General features: G+C 37.2%; 2 protein-coding genes across 4 annotated transcripts in view; one reads left to right on the top strand and one right to left on the bottom strand.

The window, feature by feature from the left end:
- Positions 1-4,706, top strand: part of DNAAF4 (dynein axonemal assembly factor 4) — a 96,793-nt gene extending 92,087 nt beyond the window's left edge. The window contains exon 9 of one of the 2 annotated variants that reach the window (XM_027840879.1): positions 4,419-4,706. In XM_027840879.1, the coding sequence (XP_027696680.1) occupies positions 4,419-4,525 (107 nt within the window). In that variant the 3' untranslated portion in view covers positions 4,526-4,706. The remainder of the gene's footprint in view (positions 1-4,418) is intronic. The other variant, XM_027840880.1, reaches the window with a different exon arrangement.
- Positions 4,707-11,620: 6,914 nt separating this feature from the next.
- Positions 11,621-24,460, bottom strand: CUNH15orf65 (chromosome unknown C15orf65 homolog). 2 transcript variants are annotated; one of them, XM_027840890.1, is made up of 3 exons: positions 24,163-24,460; positions 23,268-23,315; positions 11,621-12,449 (listed from the first exon to the last, which is right to left on the bottom strand). In XM_027840890.1, exons 1-3 carry the CDS (start codon positions 24,163-24,165, stop codon positions 12,093-12,095), a joined length of 408 nt encoding a protein of 135 aa, XP_027696691.1. In that variant the 5' UTR covers positions 24,166-24,460; the 3' UTR covers positions 11,621-12,092. The 2 variants fall into 2 exon arrangements, with proteins under 2 accessions (XP_027696691.1, XP_027696692.1); XM_027840891.1 differs by lacking the exon at positions 23,268-23,315.
- Positions 24,461-24,540: the final 80 nt, after the last annotated feature.

Below are 24,540 nucleotides of genomic sequence, written 5' to 3'. Positions count from 1 at the left end.
GCATTTCAACTGTTGTCTTCTGGAAATTATACCTTTGTTGTCTAACCCATTCATAATTCCAAATTTGGAAATTCCAAGTCAGATGGAAGGAAGATGGTACCATTGTATTGGGGGCCCTGTCTCTCTGGAGCATGCTGTGCTGCCATTTCTGGTTGCATCAACCATGTGGGAATTTGGGGGTGGGACTTCCACAATTCATTCCTGAGAAGCTTTGCAATGGGAGATGAGGAGTCCTCTAATTGATTGATGAACTAGAAGAGCTGTTATCTCATCTGATTCACAGAAGTGAGCTATTGGCTTCTCTGCTTTTTTTCTTTTTTCTCAGCTATGAAACATGTGAATGGTTTCCAGCTATATCTTGAATCAAGTTGGGGAGGGGCAAATGCTCTGTCTCCCACCTGGTCTCTAATCAGCTCCATTTGACTGAGAATTCTCTATTTTAATTTGAAACGCCTCCAATACACTATGTTAAGCAGTGGTAGTTATAGAGAATAGTATCTTAGCTCACCCATCAATGCTAACCTTGATTTTAACCTTTGTTTCTAACTTCCTCTGAATTTAGTTTGTCTTCTTAAGGGAATTGTTCAAACCAAAGCCTTCTAATTCACTGTTAATAAATTAGATCTACCTACCTTATTTTTTAGTATCATCTTTAGTATTCTAAAGGCAGAAAGTAGCCATTGAGAAAAAACATTTTTGGACCAAACTTTTGAAAATCCTAAGAAAGTTAGAAGTAGAAGCAAGCAATATGTTACTCACCTTGACTCTTAGCTTGTTAGGGTCTGCAACCAGAACCAAGGTGTACCTGTTCATGCCATCACTGCTTAACCCACTGGCCACTATATATGAGTACAATGGACAGTGATTATTGGAAACTCTACTGGAACATTGGATGAGAAGATGACTCAGTTTCTTCATTGAAGCAGGTTTTGATGAATCTGTTCCCCACAGAAGTGTTTGTTAATCTAAACCAACTTTCATTTCTGGAACTTATCACTAGCTTTTGCTTTTTTTTTTTTATCTTAAGAAGCTAATCATGAGCAAGGAATTGTAAGATGCTGCTAAAAACTATGCTGGTGGGCATTACATTATTGACAAGGAAATCATTGATCTGGTTCTAGCCAGGATTTGGAAGCTGGCTGACCAGTACAGATCTTCAAAGATTATTGGTTTTCCACAACTTTGCTGGTAGGACTGGTACTGGTTTTATTTCTCTGTTGATAGAATGTTAGTCAATTCATTATGGCAAATAGTCAAACCTGGAGTTCTTAATTTATCTAGTCCCTTAGGTTTCCACAACTGTAATTGATTCCTAAAACTTCATTCTGACCAAAACTCACACCACTTTGGAACAGTGATTGAACGTTAATGAAAGTGAAACCATCCATGGTGATATCTGTTGCAGAAACTTGGATATTGAATATTCAACCTAGGTGAATACGAATCACCTTGTTTAGCCAAATTGTGTTTTCTATTATTGTTGCATTCATTGGTGCCCTCAGTGTTGATCTGACAGAATTCCAAGCCAACCCAGTGCCCTTTCTCTACATCTACTTTGCCACATAAGTCCATCATTCTTGCTAAGGACAACTACAAGCAGCTTTCTGTGGCAGAGATCATGAGTGCTTTGAGCCACCAAACCAGATGGTGAGGTGTGACTCTTGCCACAATGAACAAATACATGGCTTCCTGCCTTTTGTACTATGATGATGTTGTTTGTGAAGATGTTAATGCTGCTATAACCTTCATCGGGACATAGTATAGCATCCAGTTTGTGAATTGGTGCCCAACTGATTTCAAGGTTGACATTAATTACCAGTTTTCCACTATGCTTCCTTGTGGTGACTTGACCAAGGTTTATCAGGCACTGTTAAAGTTAAAAAACACTATAGACATTGCTGAGGTCTGGACTCTCCTGAACAACAAATTTGATTTGATCTTTGCCAATAATGTCTTTGTTATCTGGTACATAGGGGGCAGGATGGAAAACAGATGATTCTCTGAGGCATGTGAGTATAGCTGTCCTATAGATATACAAGGAGGTTGGTATGTATTCTTTTGAAGGAGAGGGTGAAGAGGAAGGCTAAGAGTACTAGTTACCCCTTCCATGCAGCTCTGAAGCTTGTTGCATCCAAGACTTATCAGTTTAAAGATACAGAAGTGTAGGCAGCTCTTTAGAAGAGACCGTGATCAGGGCAGCTAGGTGGGGCAGTGGATTGAGCACCAGCCCTGAAGTTAGGAGGCCCTGAGTTCAAATCCGGCCTCAGACCAAGCACTTGACACTTACTAGCTATGTGACCCTGGGCAAGTCACTTAACCCCAATTGCCTAAAAAAAAAAAAAAAAAGAAGAGACCATCATGGTATGAAGGAGACTTGATAGTGCAGCTAGTTATCTGGCTAGTTTTTACCACCATCAAAACTATGACTATGTCTGAATTTTCAATGTGTTTCTTTTTAAACTGTTCCATAAATGTCTTTGGAATTAAAAGTTTTAAAGAGGGAGAAAGTAGGAGTGATCATAAGGCCATTTAGTTCTGGAAAGTGTGATCCAGAGAGATTAAATGACCTTCCTAAAGTCATTTGGAAGAAGAGTTGGGAAGCATAATCCAGATTTTCTAACTCCCTGTCTAGATTTTTACCAAACTTCCCTCAGACTCAGCTTTCTTTATACTTTTGTAAGTTTGCCTGTATTGTGTGGCTTCTTAACCTGTCTTACCCCAAAGGATTATGTAGTTGTGAAAACTGTGTGGATCTGGTAAGTGGAGAAAAAGGCAAATATCAAAACCTAGTTACATTCATTACAAATGTATTTATTCCATAAATAATTTAAAGGGACAGAAATTTAAAAAAAAAAGATATTTCCTTCAGTGAACTGATTTGATTCAATTATCATTTCTTAAGTGCTAGCTGTATGTAATGCCCTTCCTTCCCCCACCCCTTACTATTTCTTAGATTATTTTGCTAACCGTGTAACATTTACATGGAATCACCCTTCAATGGTAAATGTTTACTCTATGTTACCTTTCAAGTTTAGCTGAAGTTTGGTTACTTTTGGGTTTTTTTTTTTGTTATTATTTGGTTATTTGGTGATTTTTAAAGAAAAAAATATGTATATTTCTAGTCAATGAGTATACAGTTCTGATTCTTTTGAACTCACTTTAAATAACTTTACATAGGTCTCTGTATTTTCTTTTATTTATATTTGCTATTTTCATGGAGCCATATTTCATTATGTTAATATACCATAATTTATTCAGAATTTCAGATATTCAAACACTACTAATGTATAGGCTATTTCAAGTTTGATATTATAAATAAAGCAACATTTAATATTTTTGTACAGATAGGTCTCTTTTTGATATCTTAGTATAAATTTTTAGGAATAGAATCGTTGAGTCAAAAGATATAATCCAGCCAATGATTTTTATGTATAGTCCCATAATGCTCTCCAAATTGTTTGTATCAGGATGAAGACAACATTTTAAGGAAGTTTCGATTCAAATCAGCAAGTGATTAATCTACTCTGTGCAAGGCACTAAGTTTAACCGTGAGGTAGAAGAGAAGAAAAGGATTGTGATCAGCTGGAAGAGATGAGTCCCAGGATGGGATGTCTATTTTAGCATTTAGGAAAAGTGAACATGTTTTTAGCATAAGGAAGCCAGTTGAGTGAGAGTGATCAAAGACGAATGAAAGAGAAAAGGAATCCTAGATCAGAGACCTGAAGAAGGTAAAATTAAGGGTTTGACCTTAGCCAGTCATTAAGGAGACTTCTTCTGAGAGCAGAAAGAAAGGAAGAGAAAATGGGTGATGATACACAAAAATGGTAAGGAGTGGACTACGGGTTTTTAGGTATTTCTCTTCTAAAGCTCTTAAGCTATATCTTTTCATTTAGAGAGATGTGCATGGTTGACAGTTTAAAGAGAAAGGAAAGCATTTGGAGAGAAGAAACAGTTGTTGAAGAGAACAAAATAGGGCAGTAACAAGTGTAGATGGATTGTTGGGCAGTGGGTAAGGGCACACTTAAAAGCACCACAAAAATTCCTTTTGAAAGTTTTAAATTTTAATGATGCATCATAGCTTCATCAGTTTCAAACTTAAAGTTATTTTAAACTCACAAGTAGATAATCTCCTTACCTAACCTGAATGAAGGCCTCATATAATTATGAAATACAAGACTCTCTGGAGATTGCAATAATAAATAGATGAGAGAGGCAGGAAACTGCTAAGAACTAGTGTCTGGCGAGAGCTATATTTTTGCATTTTAGTCAGACACAGTTTTGGAGAACATTAAGTATTTTATATATATGTCTGTGAGTGTATATGGATATATATGTACATGTATGTATACATATGTATATGACAGTTTTCTATATTCTATAAAATAGACATTTTGTTGCCTCTTGCTGTATGAATATAGGTTTACAGGATTATGAAGCAGCACTTAAGATTGACCCATCCAACAAAACTGTACGAAAAGATGCTGAGAAGATTCGGAATATAATCCAAGGAACTGAACTAGAATAATAATGAACACTACAAGCAGCTAGATATTGTGTCTTGTGTTGATAATAAGGAGGTGAAGGTGTTCATATCCTTTTTCTGTATTCTAGTTCATACTGCCAAACGACTTCATGTTTATTGTTTCTACAATTTTTGTAGAAACCAAAATATTATAAAGTTGTAGGAAACAAGCTATCCAAGTTGGACAAGTTTTGAGTAAATAAATCAAAGTAAGAAATGATACATTTTAATTCTTTACTTTTAAAGTATTTATAAGTTTATCTTATTTTCCTTGTTAAAGCTTACCCAAGTAACTAAACATGTGTTTGGTGTTTAATATTAGGGTGTTGGTTTAATTTTGACCAGAGATCTATTTTTAAAAATAAATAGTTTGTAATGTTTTGGTTTAAATTGTGTTTTACCAATAAAGCAACTGAGTTATTGAGTCAGATTAGTTATTTTTGCATGTAATGCATATATTTTAATTTATCCTAATACACAGAATATCCCCTAGGTTTTTTCTAATACTCTCTTAGCATCACTGTGGCAAATTAAGTTGGCTTAACCCAGAGAAGCAACTGGTTAAATAAACTTGCCTATGGCTCAAGCTACAGATAGGGTAGCAAGAAAACTAATCACACTTCATTTCATTCAAAAAGGTAAAAATAGAAACACTGAAATTTTCCTGGAGTGTTCAATACAGAATTGAAGTGATAAGAAGATTTCACATCATATGTGAGATGTTAGAATATTGTGTTGTCTATCGAATTTCATCATGATGTAATCTGTACACTTTATGTGATGTACAAATCTTTAAATATCAAAACTTCCCTTTTTAGTATGACTGCTGTCACAATTGGTTTTTTGTATTAAAAAATTAACAATCATCATTTAATCACCTGACACTTATTGAAGGGGAATCATAGGATGGAGTCTAGGTCATTTGGCCAGCAAGATAGTGAATTGGTCACTTTCTCCAAACCCCTTTAACTCTGAAACCCTCAAAAAAAGGAAATTATGTTCCACATAAGAATCATTACAAAGTCATTACAATTACATTTCAGATCCAGAGGACAAAGAAAGAATTAAATCCTTATGAATTAACACTGGAGAAATCTAATTTTTAAAGCAGCCCATGCAGGAGGATAAATTAATTTACAGGGCTCATCTTGGGATTCTCCCTTGCTGTAAAGATTCTACTGAGAATCGTGCCCCACCCTCCCCTCCTGAAATAGTAGTGTTGGACACTGTCCTTGCCTAACCACCTGTAGTTGAATCAGAGGAGGAAGGGAGGGGCTAAAAACAAGCTGCCTTTTGCCTGGGACCCAATCCTAGGTGAGCAACACCCAAGATTGAAAAGAATGCCTGGAACACCCTAATTCCATAAAAAGTGGCAGACTCCCAGCCATGACAAGGAAAGGAGGCAACCTAAGGAAGCAATGAGACAGGGTACCAGCACATGCAGCTGTATCCAGGTTGAAGCCAGTCTTGTCTCCCCAAGGGTACTAATTGCAGGGATTCAGATTGGAAAATGATAGTTTCTAACTTAGGCTGAGGGAGCCTTGCAGCCCAGCTGTGCCTACCAGCAAAGGGGATGGAGCTAGGAAAAAAGTGATGGGAATTTTTTAAAAGGTTGAAAGACCAATTGTGTCATGAAAAAAAGCCTCAATAAAAGAGCACAATCAGATAAAACAACAGATAGGATTCTAAAACCAAAAGGATGAGTATTAAATTCTCAAAGAGAATCAAAGCTCTCAACAAGTATTATAAAACAAAGGAAAGTGAACCAATGTTTGATGAATTATAGAATATTATAGATTTCCAAGAAAGCATAGAACAACAAACTCCACAATGGTTACAAAGAAAAGAAAAGAAATCGTAAAAGAAAAATTAAAAGTATTGGTCAGAATTTTGAGTGTTCCATGTAGAGTTTTTAAAAATCCCTTGATAGGTTAGAAAAAATTGAACCCATGGTGAAGATTACCACTAAAGAAATAAAGGAGAAGATTAGCAACAGCTTTGGAACACAAAAACATTGAAGTGGAGAAAAATCTTGCAAAATAGAAGCAGAAGTCAACAGTGTTAAAACAACATATAAATTACATACAAGAAAAAATGATTGACCTTGAAGACAGAATACACAGAAACAGCTTATGATCATAAATCTCTCAGAAGAATATGAAAAAATAAAAACCCTGAATACCATAATACAGGGGAACTGCCCAGAATCCTAAATATAGACAGTAAAACTCTAGTTGAAAGAATTTACCGATTGCCTTGAGGAACTGATAACAATACAGTGTGTGCTCCAGGAGCCTTGTAATACATCCCCAGCTAATGAAACATTCCATAATTGTAATCCATGAGTACTTGATGATTCCTTTTTGGTAAGAAGTTGCTTTAATTTCCATGAAGCCTTTATAACTTCAACCTCCCTGTTATGTGTGTCTTTTAGAATTAGACCTGTGTTATTCACTCTATTACAAATACCACTTGGTGTTAACTCATCAAGTAAACAGTTACATTTATTGAATGCTTATATTGTGAGAAAATAGATTTAAATGTTTAGTATCCTGGAAGAGAATTGTGTGCACCTGGTTTGAAGTAGTTGATAATTAAATAGTGATGAAAAGTCCATTTCATTGACAGTATGAAAAACATCTATCCCCTAACTAATATTGCTAACTTTTAAAATGTCTAATTCAAAGGGTAGAGAATCCTTTTGTAGCAGTCTTGTGAATTTTTTTTAAAACACCAATTGAACGTCACTAATTTCAAAATTCCAAATTGACATCCTAAAGCTAACAATTTTTTTTCTGGTCTACATCCTGTTATTTCATTTGTCCACAGAAGTCCTAGTATAGAAACTTCTTCCACCCATGTACGTTGACAATTCATCTGTAACTTATATTAGAAAGTTGCATGAGGCACTGTGAGGTTGTGTCTGCCAATGGTCATTTAGCCAGTAGGTGTTACAAGCAGGATCTGAACCCAGTTTTCCTAATTCCAAGACCAGTCCAACTATATACTATGTCATGCTGCCTCTCAACCTAATAAACATATAGGTTGTTCAGTTTTCCAAAATGAGAGTACTGCTTTTAAATAAATGCAAATATTTTAACTCTTTACTCACCTAAGTCAGAATATACTCTTGTAAGGGAGTGGTCCTGAAAGCATTCACCACATCACAGAAAAAGTATGGTAATGAAGCTAAACTAACTGTAAAATGGCAACTCTCCATCTCTTTGTGAGGTACAAATTAGTCACCAGACTGAATCAAAAAGGGAACAATGCTTTAGGATTAGGAATAATAAACTATGCCTCAGAGTGACTTTTAAAAGTGAGTTTGAAGACAGATTCAAAGGAAGAGACAAGTTCAAAGAGGAAGCCAACTCCCTAAGGGAGGAGCAGAAGCTTAAAGGTAGAGAAAGGAAAACTTTAGGAAGTTACACGGGGGGGGCACAACTTCCACAAAGGTGTCAGCACTCTGGGAAGGAGGCTGCCTAGGCCAAACTTAGCATAAAGGTGACTCAGGAGAGAATCTGTGTTGTAGATTGCCTCTCCCACCTCCCTGCCATGTACTGACACTAAAGTGGTAACCCTACAACTCTCTTCCCATTGAGTTCTACAGCAGGACTCTAAGGCCTATTTTTTTTTTTTTTTAGGAAAGTGGGGAGGGAGGGAAGGAGAAGAGAATATGTTTACCTTTGTTTTAAATGTTCACTTTGTTTTTATAGACGATAGTAACCATTGGCAATTGCTAGTTAAGATTGTATTTATTGGGAATACGGCTGGAAGGAAGCAACTGCTGTGGGAGGGAAATATTCCTAGAGAAGACAGTCAGGTTTAACACCTGTTTTGCCAGAAGCCTGTCTCTGACTGGGGTCTTGAAGGTGACAAAAATGACAAAGAGTATCATATATCTTTTGATACTACCCAGAGTTAAGAAATGTTTATCCTGGGAAAACCCCTCTGTCCAACACTCTAGACATGTAAATGCAGTCAAGTTAAATACCCAAGTATAGTAGCTGATATTAGCATTCTAACAGTAATATCTAACCCTTGTATTAATCTATCATTAGTATCCTCACTGAAACTTTCCAAAGACTTTGAGAAAACATTCTCCTTTTAAAAAACATGCTTCTCTTAATGCACTTTTCTTCTGGAACTTATTTGGGTATATTAAATAATTAAACCATACTTCATGTAAACCTTGCTTCTGATTGAGGTAATACTGATTTCAGCAAGATCAATAAATTCTTTCTTAATCCTGACTTTTTTTTTGGCTAAGCAATGGGGTTAAGTGACTTGCCCAGGGTCACACAGCTAGTAAGTGTTAATGTGTCTGAGGCCGAATTTGAACTCAGGTCCTCTTGAATCCAGGGCTGGTGCTCTATCCACTGCACCACCTAGCTGTACCACTTAATCCTGATTTTTTACCAATATATTGATTACATACTCTTTGTTTTGCTAAAATAACATTTCTTAAATATAGGTTTTTGTTTTGTGTCTAATAGTGGAAAAGCCATTCTTCTAGGAGCTGTGGGTAAGCTATAGAAAAATAAAGGAAAAGTGGAAAAAACCAGTAGTGACATTCATTGATGGAGGAATGAATACCTTTAATTCTACATAAAGCTCCTGTGTTTGGAGTAGAAATGCATCCATAAGAGAATTTGAAACTCTCTTATCCTATGAAATATAGGAAAGCTGGATACATCTGAATCTGCTAGCCAAGACTAATTTGGGCAAAAGCAAGAGTTAGCAGTTAAGCCTTTCCCTGAAATGTTGTTTGTGCTTTTCAGTGCTTAAGATATAAGTTTTCTTTTAGAAAGATTAAGGGAACACAGAGACTGGTACTAGCATGGGGGGAACCAGTGCTAAGAGAAAAGAAAGAATGGTAGCTGTTCAAGATTGGTGACTTACTACCACAATATGGAGATATTGGGTGGAAGCAACCCCCATCACTTTGAATTTGGATAAGGTGGTCCTACTATCTTTTGCTTCTGGACTTAAGACTAGGAAGACAGTTTATGGGGGTGAGACCAAAGGGAAGAGGGAGAGTTCTGATCTATTTCATCAAGATGTTCCACAGAGCTCCTGCTCCCTCTTCCCAAAGTTTATCTCTTTGTTCCCAGCCCTCAGGTGATCGATCACCTTCCTACTCTGTCTCTCAAAAAGTAACAACCAAAATAAGGAAACATTAAGCAGCTACTATATGCAGGTGCTTTATAAACATAATTTCTTTTGTTTTTTTGCTTAGGCAATTGGGGTTAAGTGACTTGCCCAGGGTCACACAGCTAGTAAGTGTTAAATGTCTGAGGTCAGATTTGAGCTTAGGTCCTCCTGACTCCAAAGCCAGAGCTCTATCCACTGTGCCACCTAGCTGCCCCTTACAAACATAATTTCATTTGAGCCTCACAATCACCCTGCAAAATAAGTATCATTAACTCCATTTTACAGTTGAGGAAACTGAGGCAAACATTGGTTAGGTGATTTGCCCCTGGGTCATACAACTACTAGGTGTGTGTGAAGTGATATGTGAACCCAGATTTTCCTGACCCTAGGCCTGGTGCTCTATCCACTGTGGCACCTAGCTGTGTCTTGGAATACAGTTAAGGGAAATGCCATGTTTCAGGTCAGATGAGTCAGGCATTCTATACAATATTATGACAGTGGTACAGAGGCTAAGGAAGCTTGGAAGTGTGACATGATCTGCCCCAATCTGTCCCTTGTGGTACTTTGTGGGAGGAGTTAGTTGCCTACCATACTATCAGTGTCAAAATGCTGGAAATGCATCATTAATTTATCTAAACACCTCACAGCAGTTTCCATCATTTGAGGTAAAGAAATCCATAAATTTACTTCTTGGAATAATACAATACTTAATTACACAAGACAGTATATTTGCTACTTTACTCTCCAGTAAAGCATTTTTATTTGTCTAAAAACTAGCTCTAAAGCTTCAAGGGTTAAATCCTTGTTCTAAGTATTCAACAGTTAAGGTGAATATGAACTTGTTTCTTCTATATTAGCACTATAGAAGAAATCATCTCTACTGGCAAAGAACCCTATTTTTACTCTGTCTTTACAATGAAGATCTTCTTTTGGGCATTTTAGTTGCTCTTCTCTGGACCTTTTAGAGCCCTAGGTTCAAATCTCAGCTCCACCACTTTCTACATTGTCTTGGATAACCTCCTTATACCTTAGTTCCTTTATTTGCCAAATGACAGCATTTCCTTTACTTACCTCATAGAGTTATGAGGATAAAATGGAAATATTTTGAAAACATTATTATATATTAGGTAGTGGCATTAGTATAGCTTCTACCAACTATCTACTTTAGAAATGAGACTTACCAATTTATAGTTACTGTGTGAGATCTTTAAGAATGGAAGCCAGTGACAATCTGAGGTTGCTTTGGTATATGGTGCAGTGACTGTGTATAATGATAGGTTACACACTTCAGCCAGATACTTTATGTATACTATTTGGTTTAGTGAGTTATATGTAACTAGTCTGTCAACCATTTTATTCTTATTTTTCTTTCTGTAACTATTCTATTCTTGACTTATGAGTTTGCCATGAAAATGCTTAACTTTCAAAACTTTGCCTGAAAGGAGTTCATCTGTTCTGAGTACCTCCTCTCCTACTCTGAATTCCTCCTATGGTCATTCAAAAGCCTATTATCCTAACTCTAATAACATTTTTTTCATCTATACGTTAACGAGGGAGATGGTCTACCAGTTAATAGTTACTGAGAATTCCATAGAATTGTTACATGTTAATGTGAAATTAATCTTTAGGTAGGAAACACAGAATAACATAAGTATTTTTAGAAACATAGGTACTGACACACTGAATATCTTATAGTTTTTGTTTAATTTGCTATTTTGTCTTTTTTTTAAGTAAAAATGAAAAAATCTGAAAATGAATGGGATCAAATTCTTCTACTTCATTATTTTTTTTAAATTTTTAATTTTTTTAAAATTTATTTTTTTTTTATTTTTAGTTTTCAACATTTACTTCCACAAGATTTTGAGTTCCAAATTTTCACCCCATCTTGCCCCTTGCCCCACCCCAAGATGGCATGCATTCTGAATACCCCTTCCCCTAGTCTGCTTTCCCTGCTATCTCTCCCTACCCCTTCCCCTTCTATTTTCCTGTAGGGCAGGATTTATTTCATTATTTTCCTTGAGCAACTTATAACAGGGGTGTTTTGCATACAAATGAAATAAAAACATTATGAAGTTCTTTTGAAGAACTTAAATCCAAAGTATAAAGAAATAGCTTAGATAAGGTTATATCCAATTTCATTTATTTTATTATCTTTATTTACTTCACCTATTCTGAATAGATTTATCTTTGAGAGGTAACTGCTATTTATAATTTTCCACAAGGGTGAGGTGAGAAATAGTAAAATCAAAGATCTGTCATTCAGGTAAGAAGACAATTACCTTAACCACCTGGTTTATTCATTTAAACTATTTTCAACCTGGTCCAAATATTTTTGTTACATGAATGACTTTTAGCCCTAATTTTAAATGCACATTTTTCCAAAATGAAAATTTCCCCATAAATACACATAGTGTTTTCAAAGAGTGTGTTGAAAATTTGGAAAGTCAATGACTCTGCCTCTGTCAAGAACAGTGTTCAGATAATGATTCTGAAACATTCCAGTCAGCCTAAGGTGATTTGTAAATGTGTCATTCCTTGGAAAAAAGTTGCAGGGAAGAAATGGTGATATAGGTGCTATTTCACCATAGCCCTCTGAAGTTGATTTATACATGATCATCTGAGGTTTTGACAATGTAGTAGATGTATGGAGCGAAGGTGGATCCAACATACAGGAAAATACAGGATTGCCTGGATTTACACAGGGAGGAAGGTCTATAGGCTTTGGTTGTTTCTTTGGTGGCAATTTCTTCTTAGTTGAAGTAATTTTCTTTTCCTAAAAGATAAATACATCATATTATTCCCAGAAAGTTTGGTATATAGGCCTACTCTACTTGACAAAGTCAACGCAGTAAATATTAAGTGCCCACCATGTGTAAGGCATTTTGAGAAGTTCTGGGGATACAAAAATACAATAGTTTCTGCTCCCAAAGAGCTTACATCCTACTTATGTAATGTAACATGAAGACATAAAGATAAGACAGGATAGGGAAGGAATGGGGAGACAAGTTGTTCTTGGAAAATTTAAGGGGGTGAAGAGAGAGCACTACAAGTGCAGGGAGGGAAGATTAGGGACAGCTATACAACACAAGGAACATCTAAGCTAAACTTTAAAGGAAGAAATGGATTCTGAAAGGTGAAGATGAGGAAAGTGCATTTTTAGGCTTGGAACACAGTTTGTATATATGAACATAAGTGGAAGATATGTTATATTCAGAAAACAGCTAGTAAACTTGTTTGGCTAAAACATAGGGGATATACATGAATGGAGAGTAATATGAAACAGAGACAGAAAAATAGCTTGAAGTCAGATTGTAGAGGGCCTAGAACCTAGAAGGGAGCCACTGAAGGTTTTAGAGCAAGAGAGTAAGCAACCTATTCAGCCCTGTGCATTAGGAAATTTGACACCTATATGGAGGGGGATTAACTAAAATGGGAGAGATTAAGGGCAGGAGGAACAATTATGAGGCAGTTATGAGGGTAGTAGCCCAGGTGAGAGCTGATAAAGTTCAGAACTAGGGTGATAGGCATGTGAGTGGAGAGAAGGGATGGATTCTAGAGATATTGTGGAGGTAAAATTGACAAGATTTGACGACTAAATACAATTTTTTAATTAAATTTTATTTTTGTCAATTAACAAAAATCTATTTTCTTTCTCTCCTACTCCCCACTGGAAAGATAAAAAAGTAAACCCTTGTGGAAAAATAAAAAAGTAAACCCTTGTGACAAATATGCATAATCAAGCAAAATGACTTCTTGTATTGGCCGTGTGTGTGTGTGTTTCATCCTGCTCTCTGAGTCCATCTCCTTTGTCAGGAAGAATATTTCATCACTGGTCCTCCAGACTTACAGTGGTCATTGCTAGATAAGAATTCTCAAGGCTTTCAAAGTTATTTGCGTTTACAGCACTGTTGTTATTATACAAGTTATTTTCCTTGTTCTGTTCACTTTACTCTGCATCAGCTCATATAAAACTACCCAGGTTTCGTTGAAATTGTTCCTTTCATCATTTCTTAGAGCACAATAGTATTCTATTACATTCATATAATCATAATTTGCTCAGTCATTTTCCAACTGATAATATCCCCTTAGTTTTCAGTTCTTTGCTACTACAAAAAGACCTTCTATGAATATTTTCATAGTATGTATGGGTACATTTTCTGTTTCTTTGATCCCTTGGGGGTTATAGGTCCAGTAGTGGTATCACTGGGTTAAAGGGTATGCATGTAGAGTTTGATGACTTTTGGGTCATAGTTCCAAATTGCTTTCTATGCTTTCTAGAATGGCTGCACCAACCACAGTTCATTAAGGTACTTGTTTTTCCATAATTACTCCAATATTTGTCATTTTCCTTTTTGTGGTCAACTTTACCAATCTGATGGGTTTGAGATAGAACCTCAGTGTTACTTTAATTTTTGTTATTATTTCAGTCATGTTTGAATCTTTGTGACTCCACTTGGAGGTGTTTTTTTTTTCTTTTTTTGCAAAAATACTGGAATGGTTTGCCATTTCCTTCTCCAGCTCTTTTTACAGATGAAGAAACTGAGGCAAACAGAGTTTAGTGACTTGCCCAGGGTCACACAGCTAGTAAGTGTTTGAGGCCAGATTTGAACTCAGGAAGATGGTGAGTCTTCTTGACTCCAGGCCTACCATGCTATCCATTGTGCCACCTAGCTGCCCATTACTTTGATTTCTCTAATTATTAGTGATTTGGAGCATTTTTCATATGGCTATTAATAGCTTTAATTTCTTTCCATTGAAAACTGCCTATTCATATCTTTTTTGACTGAATCCATAAAGAGAGAGAAAAGTCAAGAATAATTTTGAGGTTATGAATTTGTGTGACTGGGAAATTGGTAGTGCCTTCTTTGAACATAGAGAATTTTGAAGGAAGAGTGGGTTCAGCTGGGACAATGAATTTAAACACGGCAAATTTTAACTGTGGATGGGATACGTATACATGTATGTAGCAGGCAACTGACAATACAGACTGGAATTCAGAAGTTCAATTAGGGCTAGATATATAGATTTGTAAGAAAACCTGTGTAGAAGATAGTAATTGAACCTACAGAAGCAGATAAGATCAGCAAGAGTAAAAAAAAAATAGAAAAGGGTGGTCTAAAATAGATTGCATGGTAGACACTTGTACTTGAGGTACAGAAGAAAAATAATGATTTAGCAAAGGAGAGTTGAAAAGGTCCAATCCTGAAAGAAGAGCCAGAAGAGAGCAAAGCCATGAAGTTACAGGAAGAACTAGGGATGGTAAAGTAGTGATACATAATTTTCTAAGTTGTACAGTGTGAGGGAGAGTGAGAAAGTGAGAAAGTTAATTAGACCATGGTGATGTTTGAGGGAGCAGTTTCATTGTGGTGGGTATAATGCTAGATTACATGGGGAAAAAAATGAAGTGGATGATGAGGAAGTAGAGATAGGAAGCATAGGTGAATTTTTCTAGGAGTTTAGAGTGCTGGGCATGGATTCAGGAAGACTCATCTTCCTGAGTTCAAATCTGGCCTCAGACATTTACTAGCTGTGTGACCTAAGGCAAGTCATTCAACCCTATTTGCCTCAGTTTCCTCATCTGCAAAATGAGCTGGAGAAGGAAATGGCAAACCACTCCAGTATCTTTGCCAAAAAAAAAAAAAAAGAAATCATGAAGAGTTGGACACAGCTGAAATGATCAAACAACAACAAAAAATTAGCAGTGGAAAGGAGAAAATGAAAGCTTGAGGAGATTGCAGCAGGGTCAAATGGAGATTTTTTTTTTAAGGATCAGAAGACCTTGGCATATTTGTAGGAGAGGGGGGAAAGAGATGGCAAGGAAAAACTGAAGATGAGAAAACAGAATAATGAATGATAATAAGGTTAGCCTCAGCAAGGAAAAAGACTACCTCACACTCTGAGACTGGTGCAAAAAAGGATAGGATAGGAGAATGGATAAAGAGATTTTTGAAATGTTGAGCAGGGAAGACGAGAGTTCAATATGGATGGCTTCAATTTTTTTCAGTAAAGTGGGTTGTCAGGTTATCTGGTAGGGAGATGTAGGAGAATAGTATCAGGAGCTTGAGGAGAAATAAAGTGAATTTGTTGGGAATACAGAGATAAAAGTGAAAGTCTTTCCCTTTGAGCAGAATGATGCTGAGGAATTTACAATCCAGCTGGGGGAGGCGACATAAAGGATTATGCAAATTATACACATGGTGATTCCCTAGAGAATGCAGTAGCATGAGGGGATAAAGAAACACTTCATGTAGGAGGTGGAGCTTGAGCTGAGCCATGAAGGAAACTAGAGTTTCAAAGAAGTGGATGAGGAGGGAATGCATTTCAGGCATGGGGATGCATTCCAGTGCAAAGGCACAGAGAGGCTATTTGAGTGCTGTGTATGAGGAACAATGACGAGGTCACCTGGGGTAAACTGTAGTATGCATGAAAGGGAGTTATGTGTAATAAGGCCAGGAAGGCTTTAAATGCCAAGCAGAGTTATATTTGATTCTAGAGGCAATAAGAGGTAGAGTTTTAAGTAGAGGAGTTACATGGTGAGATTTGGGCTCAAGGACAATCACTTTGGTTGGTGTGTGGAGCATGGACTGTGGTAAAGAGAGAGACCTGAGGGAGATCAATTAAGAGGCTATGGCAGTATTCCAGGCAAGACAGGGTAAGGACCTGGACTAAGGTTGCAGTCATGTAAGTGGACAAAAGGAAACATAGAAGTGAGGTTATAAAGGTAGAAATGGCAATATTTGGCAACACTGAATATATGAATGAGTGACAGTAAGGACTCAAGGCTTGATGGTACAGTGGATAGAGGACTGGGCCTGGAGTCAGGAAGATCTGTGTTCAAATCCGATCTCAGACACTTACTAGCTGTGTGATCCTGGGCAAGTAACTTAACCCCTATTTGCCTCAGTTCCTCATCTATAAAATGGGGACACACTGGAGAAGGAAATGGCAAACCACTCTAGTATCTTTGCCAGGAAAACTATGGACTTTGTCCATTGGTCATGTAGAGTCAGACATGACTGAATGCCTGAACAAGTGGATCTTGTTTACTAGAAGAATGGTGGTACCCTAGAGAGAAATAAAGAAGTTCAGAAGAGGGGCAGATTTAGGGGAGAAGAGAATTGAGTTCTGTTTTAGACAGGTTGATGTCTACAGGACATCCAGTATGAAATATCCAACAGACAGTTGGTGATGTGGACCTGGAGCTCAGGGAAGAGACTAGGGAAGTATGCATAAATCTGGGAGTCACCTGTTACATAGAGATGATAATTGAGCCCATCAGAGCTGGTGAAGTCACAGAGTGAGAAGGTATAGAGAGAAGAGAAGAAAGTACCCAGGATAAAGTTTGGTGTACACTAAAGATATCAAATATGTAACCTGTGGGCACTCCAGGTGGGGCCTGAACCAGATTAAAATGTAATTGGGAAACATTTAACAAAATAAATAAAATTTCAATAAAATATAGATGATGTTAATTTGTGGTTTTCTAAGTCTACATGCAGTCCACAGGGAATCTTATGGATGGTTTAGTGGCCTTGGTTTCTATTTGAGTTTGACACCGCTGGTGTACTCTCATGGTTGGGGAACATGATATGGATGACGATCAGCAAAGGAGACTAAGGAGTGTTCAAACTGGTGGAAAGAGAACCAAGAAAGCAGTGTAACGAAAACTCAGAGAAAAGAGCATATCTAGGGGGAGATGGTAGTTAATAGTGTTGAATACAGAAGAGAAGCAAAGAAGGATGAGGACTGAGAAAAAGTCGTTAAGTTATATACTTAAGGTTGGTAATTTTAGAGAGAACAGTTTCATTTGAGTGGTGAAAAGGCTGAAAAAAGTTGAATGACAGGAAAAGTGGAGGCAGTGATTTTCAAAGAATTTGGCTATAAAAAAGAGGAAAGATATAAGAAGATAGCTTGAGGGGATGGTAGGGTCTAGTGGGGGTTTTACAGACCAAAGAGACTTGGGCAGAGAGGGAGAGAGAGAGGGAGAGAGAGAGAGAAAGAGAGAGAGAGAGAGAGAGAGAGAGAGAATGAGAGAGAATGAGAATGACTGAATATGTTAGTGATTGTGCAGGCAACTGGTTGGGATTAATGGTACATAAAGAAGGATTGGCCTTGCTGAGAAGGACCACCACTTAATTAGAGACTGAAGTGAAGGAGGGGAAAATGGGGGATAATACCAAGGAGTTATGAGATGTAGAGAAAGGGAGAAGGAACTCATGGCAAATGGCAGGCATGCTGCAGGGTTTGAATTACTGAAGGACAAAGTGTCAAAGATGCAAGGATGGCAGGCAGTGCCTTATTGAAATTGTTGCCTATGAAGAGAGAAGGCAAGCCCAAATCAATGGTGATGGTCTGGGGAAAAAGTTAAAGATAGAACAGGAAGTTTCAGCGGATATACTTCTCTATATCTTGTCAATAAGCATAGCACAAGAGACTGTCAAACATTTTTGCTGAAATTATATATAATATTGTAGCATTTCCCTGATCTACTTGTTTAGAAACTGTCAAAAAATAATAAAAAGATTAGTACAGGATAATCTATTCTTAATGAAGCCACAGTGGCTCTTTGTGATAATTTTTTTTTTCCTTTTTAGATATTCACTCATCATCCTTTTAAGTTATAAAATTTTGCTAGCAATTCAAAGCAAACTCATTAGTTTATAGTTTTCAGATTCCACTCTCTTTCCTTTTTAAAAAAGCCAGGACATTTGCCATTCCCCAATCCTGTTCTCCTCTATTTTGTAAAGACAACTGGCAGTGGCTCAGTTCACAATCACCAGTTTTTTCAGAACTGTGGAATGAATCTAGTCATCTAGGCCTTGTGAAATGAATTCCTAAAAGGCAGCTAGATGATCTTTTATTATCTCTTTACTTGTGATGGGTTTTACCTCCCCATTAGCTACTTTGCTTCTATTCTTTCTAGTCTAAAAATCATTCTTTTTGGCAGAAAGAATAGAAACAACATTAAGAGTTAAGTTGTTTCTTCTGTCTTCTGTTATTATTGTTCTATTCCTCTTGACTGATGGTCATGTCTCTTCTTTGATCCTCCTCTTTTCTCTCATCTTTAGCATGTCAGCCTTAGTTCACTGTGAGCTTTAACATTCTTGACACTTTTTACAGAATAGTACTTTGCTTTGTATTCTGTTGTTTGTTCTTGCTTCCTCTCTCTTCTGTACATGGTTTTTTAAAAAAGTTTATGAAGTCCTTCATGAATTTTTAGAAAACTCCTTTTTCATCTGAAATTTTTTTGTCTTTAGATTCTTTATACCTTCCTATCCTTTCTTGGGTGGTTTACCCTTCAGAGTCTTAATCTATAAGATTATATTTGTTCCTTCCCTAAATCTTTTGAAACTTATCATAAATTCTAAGTTGGAAGGTTATATCCTCCCAAGGCTACTGTCATTTTTGCTTGAAGAACCAGTTCTTCCTTGGGGGTGAAAATCAGGTATAGAATATCGGTTCCCCTTTGCTGGTTCTTTTACCTTTTAAAAGATGAAATTATTATGAAGATGAATCAAGAATTCATTAATTACACTGCTTTTGGCAGAAAGAACTGGAGTAGATATTTGGATAACTGCAGTCCCACATTACTACTATGGATATTAATGTCTTCATGCCAGGTTTGTGATCTCCAAAATTTATCTATTTCTTGCTTCTATCGAGGTGTTTTGTGGTATAAATCTAAGATAATATGACTTTTGCATCTTCCTTTACTGATCTTTACCACAATGCTCTCTATCATGCTTCCCTACTCAGGTTCCTGGATTTCCTCTTATGAATATAGTTTCTAAATTTACATTACTACCTCGTCCTTTGCTCCATCCCCCCAATTTTCAGGTTAAATAAGGGTAAATCTGTCTTTTTGAGTTAGGATATTTAGTTCATTTTGCTTTTTACCCATACTTTGTTCATTTGTATACAGACATCTAAAGCCTGAGAGTTCATTTTTTGGGTCCTATCCTCTATAAATTACTGGGTTTCTCTACTTCTGTGGCTCTTCTTATGTTATAAAGATTTTCTGGATACAAAATGAAGTGTATTGTGTACAAAGTAACAGAAATATTGTAGGAAGATCAGCTGTGAATGACTTAGCTCTTCTTAGCAATACAACAATCCAAGACAACTCTGAAGGACTGAAAAATGCTATCCATTCCCAGACAAAGAACTGATGGTGTCTAAATGCAGATTGGAGTGTACTTTTTTAAATTTTTATTGAGGTTTTTTTTTTGGCCTATGTTTTCTTTCACAACATGACTATTATGGAAGTGTTTTGCATGACTACACATGTATAACCTATATAAAATTGTTTGCCTTCTCAATGGGGGGGGTGGGGAAGGAGGAAGGGAGAGAATTTGGAGCTCAAAGTTTTAAAAATGAAAGTTAAAAATTGTTTTTATATGTAACTGGGGAAAAAATAAAATACTCAATAAATAGAAAACAAAAACAAGACTTGCATTCTTAAAAAAAAAAAAGATTCTCTGTGTTATCTACCGTGGTAAATAGACCATTTTCTTCTTCTTCCTTCTTTTTCCATTTAAATTTTTTTAATTAGATTTGCAAGATTCTAGGCAAACTCATTTTTTACCAGCCCTCATTAGGTGTATTCCATGCTTAAAAGCCTATCATTTCTATCTTTTAAGTTTTTATAAAGCACTTACTAAGTGTCTACTATGTCTCAGGCACTGTGCCAAGCACTTTAAAACATTTAATTTGATCCTTACAACAACTCTGTGAGGTAGGTCCTATTATCCCCATTTTACAGTTGAGAAGACTGAGGCAGACAGAGGTTAAGTGACTTGCCCAAGGTCATACAGCTAGTAAGCGTGTGAGACTGGATTTGAATTCTGGTTTTCCCGACTCCTGGTCCAGTGCTCCGTCCACTGCACCACTTAGCTGCCTCTAGTTGCAGTAAAGGTTTATATATCCCAATCTCATATAGCATCTTTTTCTTTTTTTAATTCAGTTTTATTTTCTGTTTTGAATTCTTTCCCTCCTACTTCTCCCTCCCCTCATTGAAAAATAAATCCCTTACAAATTTATGTATCAAGCAAAACAAATTCCCACATTAGCTATGTCCAAAAATATAAATGTATCTGTGTTTATGGATGTATGCATACATACATACATATATACAAATGCCTCATTCTGTATTCTAAGTCCATTACCTCTCTACCTGGTCTTAGTAGCATAGTTTATCATGAGTCTTCTGGAATTGTAATTGGTCATTGTGTTGATCAGAGTTCCGAAGTTCAGACAGCATCTTCTTAAACAGGTGTTCCTTCCTATTTTTGCTTTTCTCTTTAGCTCCTGCCTTTTTTTCAGTTGTGATGAAAATACCATCTGTGTCCTTAAGGGTTTCAGTTTCTTATTTAAGACATCATCATCCCTAGCAATACTTTCTATGCTCCTTTTGCCCATGTAATTTGTTCCCACATGAATCCATAGAATAGCAATGAAGGGTAACAAGTTTTGGGAGTCTGTGTTATTTCTCACACACATGCTTCAGGAACATAGCAATTCTTTCTATTAATGTTAGATAGACAAATAGTTGTTTCAGTACTCCTTACCACATTAATAGAATCACAGTTTCAAGATACCTCAAGTGGCCATACAAGTCAAACTCATACACAAAAGAAACCTCCACTATAAATACACAACTTGTTGTTCACCCACTGTTTGAAGACCCCTCAAGGAGAGTGAACACTACTTATTTAAACACTACTTGTCTCTTTTTACTCTGATCCTTACTCCATGACCTCTTCCCCTAATGGCACCCCAGATCTATATTATCATTCCTTGGAGTTTAAGCAGCTGCTTCCTTTTCAGAGAGTCAAAGGTCCCCTAACTCTCAGCAAAAAAGGGCCTGAGATACATTATTTAACTAAAGGTATTCAATGGTCCTTCTTCTCCTTCTCCTATTACATTCTAATAGTTGGCAGTGTTCTGACATGGGTCAAAATTCCTTTCTGCCTCTTAAAATCTCTTTACCTCTGTGTCTTAAGCTCTCCATTTTTCTATATTCTCTTTGATAGCTTAGAGAGTAGAATAACCTTCTTTCCTCTTACCTTCTTTTCTAGAAGGGTGACTTGCTTGCACTTTGAATTTAGATACCAGTTACTTGCCAATGACAGAAAGACAAACCTAGTAAACGCTATGCCACTCATAAAATTCCTCTGACCCTCCATACTTGTGTGAAATGTGATCCCTGGTCCTCAGTAATTCTTTGTTGTAATTCTTATAATCAGCTACAGTGGTAGATTGCCTGTACATCCAATCTTTTTTACTCACTAGGGGCTCCTGAGAGAGGTTTTTTTTATATCCTAAAAGAAGGAATGGTCATCACAAGAGAGGGTTAAGATATCTTCTTTGAGGACTCTAGGTTGGAGTACTGGAAGATGGAAAGAATGTGAAATAAAGCAACAGAAGAGGGAGGGAGTCTGTGAACAAAAAACCACTGATTCCAGAGGGCTTTCCCCAAGGCATAAATGCTATCTAGATCCACGATAATTAATTATACATATTTTGCTTTCATGCATCCTTAAGTACATCCCTAGAAAAATCTCTGAACCCCTGTCTGAAACAGTGAAAATTCACAACAAGCATGTGCAGCTAGGTCTTAGTGTTGGGGGGTGGCATTTATGATGGAAGAAAAGGCAATTCAGTTATAGCAATTGTCTAGTTAATAGAACCAATTCACATTACACTCCAAAAAATACTAAAGATTTAAAATAGTTGAAATAAGTAAACAGTTAGGCTCTTAGTAGATCCTTAGTGCAATCCAACAAGCATGAAGGATATAGTCCAGTATTTAATCTGGGGAAAACTATGACCCAAAATAGCAAGAGGCATGGCCCACCTCACAAATGGTTCACTATACACTAAACATAATAAAAGCTTATACTTATGGAACATGTTTAACCTCTTCCAAGCACTTTCATATCCACTACTTTATCTCCCTGAAAGCTAGAAGTAACATAATTATCCTCATTTTACAGCAGAAAGAAACTGATTCACTTAACAGCTACATCATTTCCCTAAAGTCACAGCTGATTAGCAGTTGAACCCAGGCCTGGAGGGTCCAGGTCTCTCAGGTTTGAGACTTGTGCTTTCTCACTAGACCATCCTGAGTTAGCTCCCTTTATAATCTTTCTGGATAATTGCTACCACTAAACTTCCCAGCCTGGTTTTGGGAAGGGGAATTTCCCCCAGTTGAGAAATGTTCCATTTCCAAGTTCCTAAACTTTACTAGATGTGGGTTGTCAGTCACCCCTTTGTCCTGGAAGAGGGAAAGGAATATAATGCGCAGGCAATTATATTAGGTTAGGTATACCTAGCTATGCTGTTTTCCAAGATATACAAGGTTTAAGTCTGTAACTCCTGAAGAACAACACTGGGCATAAAAGTATATGTATTCTACTATATATTTTGCAGCATATGTGCCTATAAAAATGTAAACCGTTTGAGTGCTGCAAGGACTGTGTTGTACTAAGAACTCAATAAATACTATTGAATTGAAACGTTTTATCTTTGTATTTTCAGGGTCTAACCCACAGTAGATGCTTAGTAAAAGTGTCTGATCAATTATACTTACTATATCTGCTTTTGACTTGTGAGAATCCAGTTCATTCAAAACAGGAAGCTTCAATAAAATTTAGACCAAAGAATTATTTGGCAGTTTTTATTTTTTTCCCCACACTGTTAACTCAGTACATAAGTGCTCAACATATTTGATCCTTAACATTGAGGCTTTGGTTCCTAAAATTACAATTTAATTACTGGTAATTTCTACTTTATCATGACATTTTTAATGTGGTATCAGAAAAGAATAGTGGTATAATAGAAGGTTAGAGCTGGAAGGGGAGGGGTCTTGTGACAATAGATCCAGTGCTCTTTTCAGTATGTCTGGATATCACGTCAGCAACTTCTGTCCCTTACAACAATAATATTTTAAATTACATTATAACTTAGAACTTTTGGAAATACCTTGAAAGTGAAAATATTTTGAAATTTACCCTGCCAATTTAAGCTACGGTTACATATTTTGCTAACAACTTATTTCCCCCTCCCTTCACTTCTTGTTTTCTTTGCCTTTGCTCTAAATAGGGGCCGTCCAAGCTTCCAGGTACCCTTCTACTCCACAGCCATTTAGTTCGCATAAGCCACACAATCTATTTTTCTGTGCTCATGGTTTTCATGCAGCTCTTCTTGCTGGGGGTTAAAGGTTAGCGGCTCTGCCCAACAACACAACTTTGTTTTTTGAGGCAAATTTGCCCCTCCCCACCCCCATCTGCCCTCCTTTATAACCGAGGCAGCCAGAGAATTTGATTATACCTGTCCCCGCCCACTCCCCCCTTTCCTAAGTGTCTCAATCCTCAGAAATACTCCCTCCCTCCACACCCCCACACCCACGCTCCCATCCTCCATCACCCATCCCTCCCACCAGCCCAGCCCCGTCCTCCTCCATCATTTCAGGAGGAAAGTCTTACCATTTCCTTTAATCTCTTTAGCAAACGCGGTTTCCGCTACGCTAAATAAAGCCAACTGTGCGCGGGCGGGGAGGCGGCCGAAAGTGCCTCACCCGCTACAGCGCTAACAGCCCCGTCACTCCCCAGATTAGAGCGGAAGAGCTAACGCAAGGTAGGTCCGGCCCTCGAGATCAATCAGAGTAAAGTAGATACAATCTGCGCCTGGGAAGTCCCCGAACCCGTTTCCATAACAACGAGCTCATGCTCCTCTTTTAGCGCTAAGGCCCGGATGTTGTGATCGCACAGCTGACACCCTGGGCGAGCAGCTGCTTCCTGATGTCGCCCAACGGCGAGGTCGCATTGCCCTATGGGAATCGTAGTTCTCCGGCTCCACCTTCC

The sequence above is a fragment of the Vombatus ursinus genome, unplaced genomic scaffold (assembly GCF_900497805.2).
Source record: "Vombatus ursinus unplaced genomic scaffold, bare-nosed wombat genome assembly UNPS02014848.1, whole genome shotgun sequence".
Lineage (NCBI taxonomy): Eukaryota > Metazoa > Chordata > Mammalia > Diprotodontia > Vombatidae > Vombatus > Vombatus ursinus.
The sequence above is the reverse complement of the archived record's forward strand: the minus strand, read 5'-3'. Positions and strand labels throughout refer to the sequence as shown.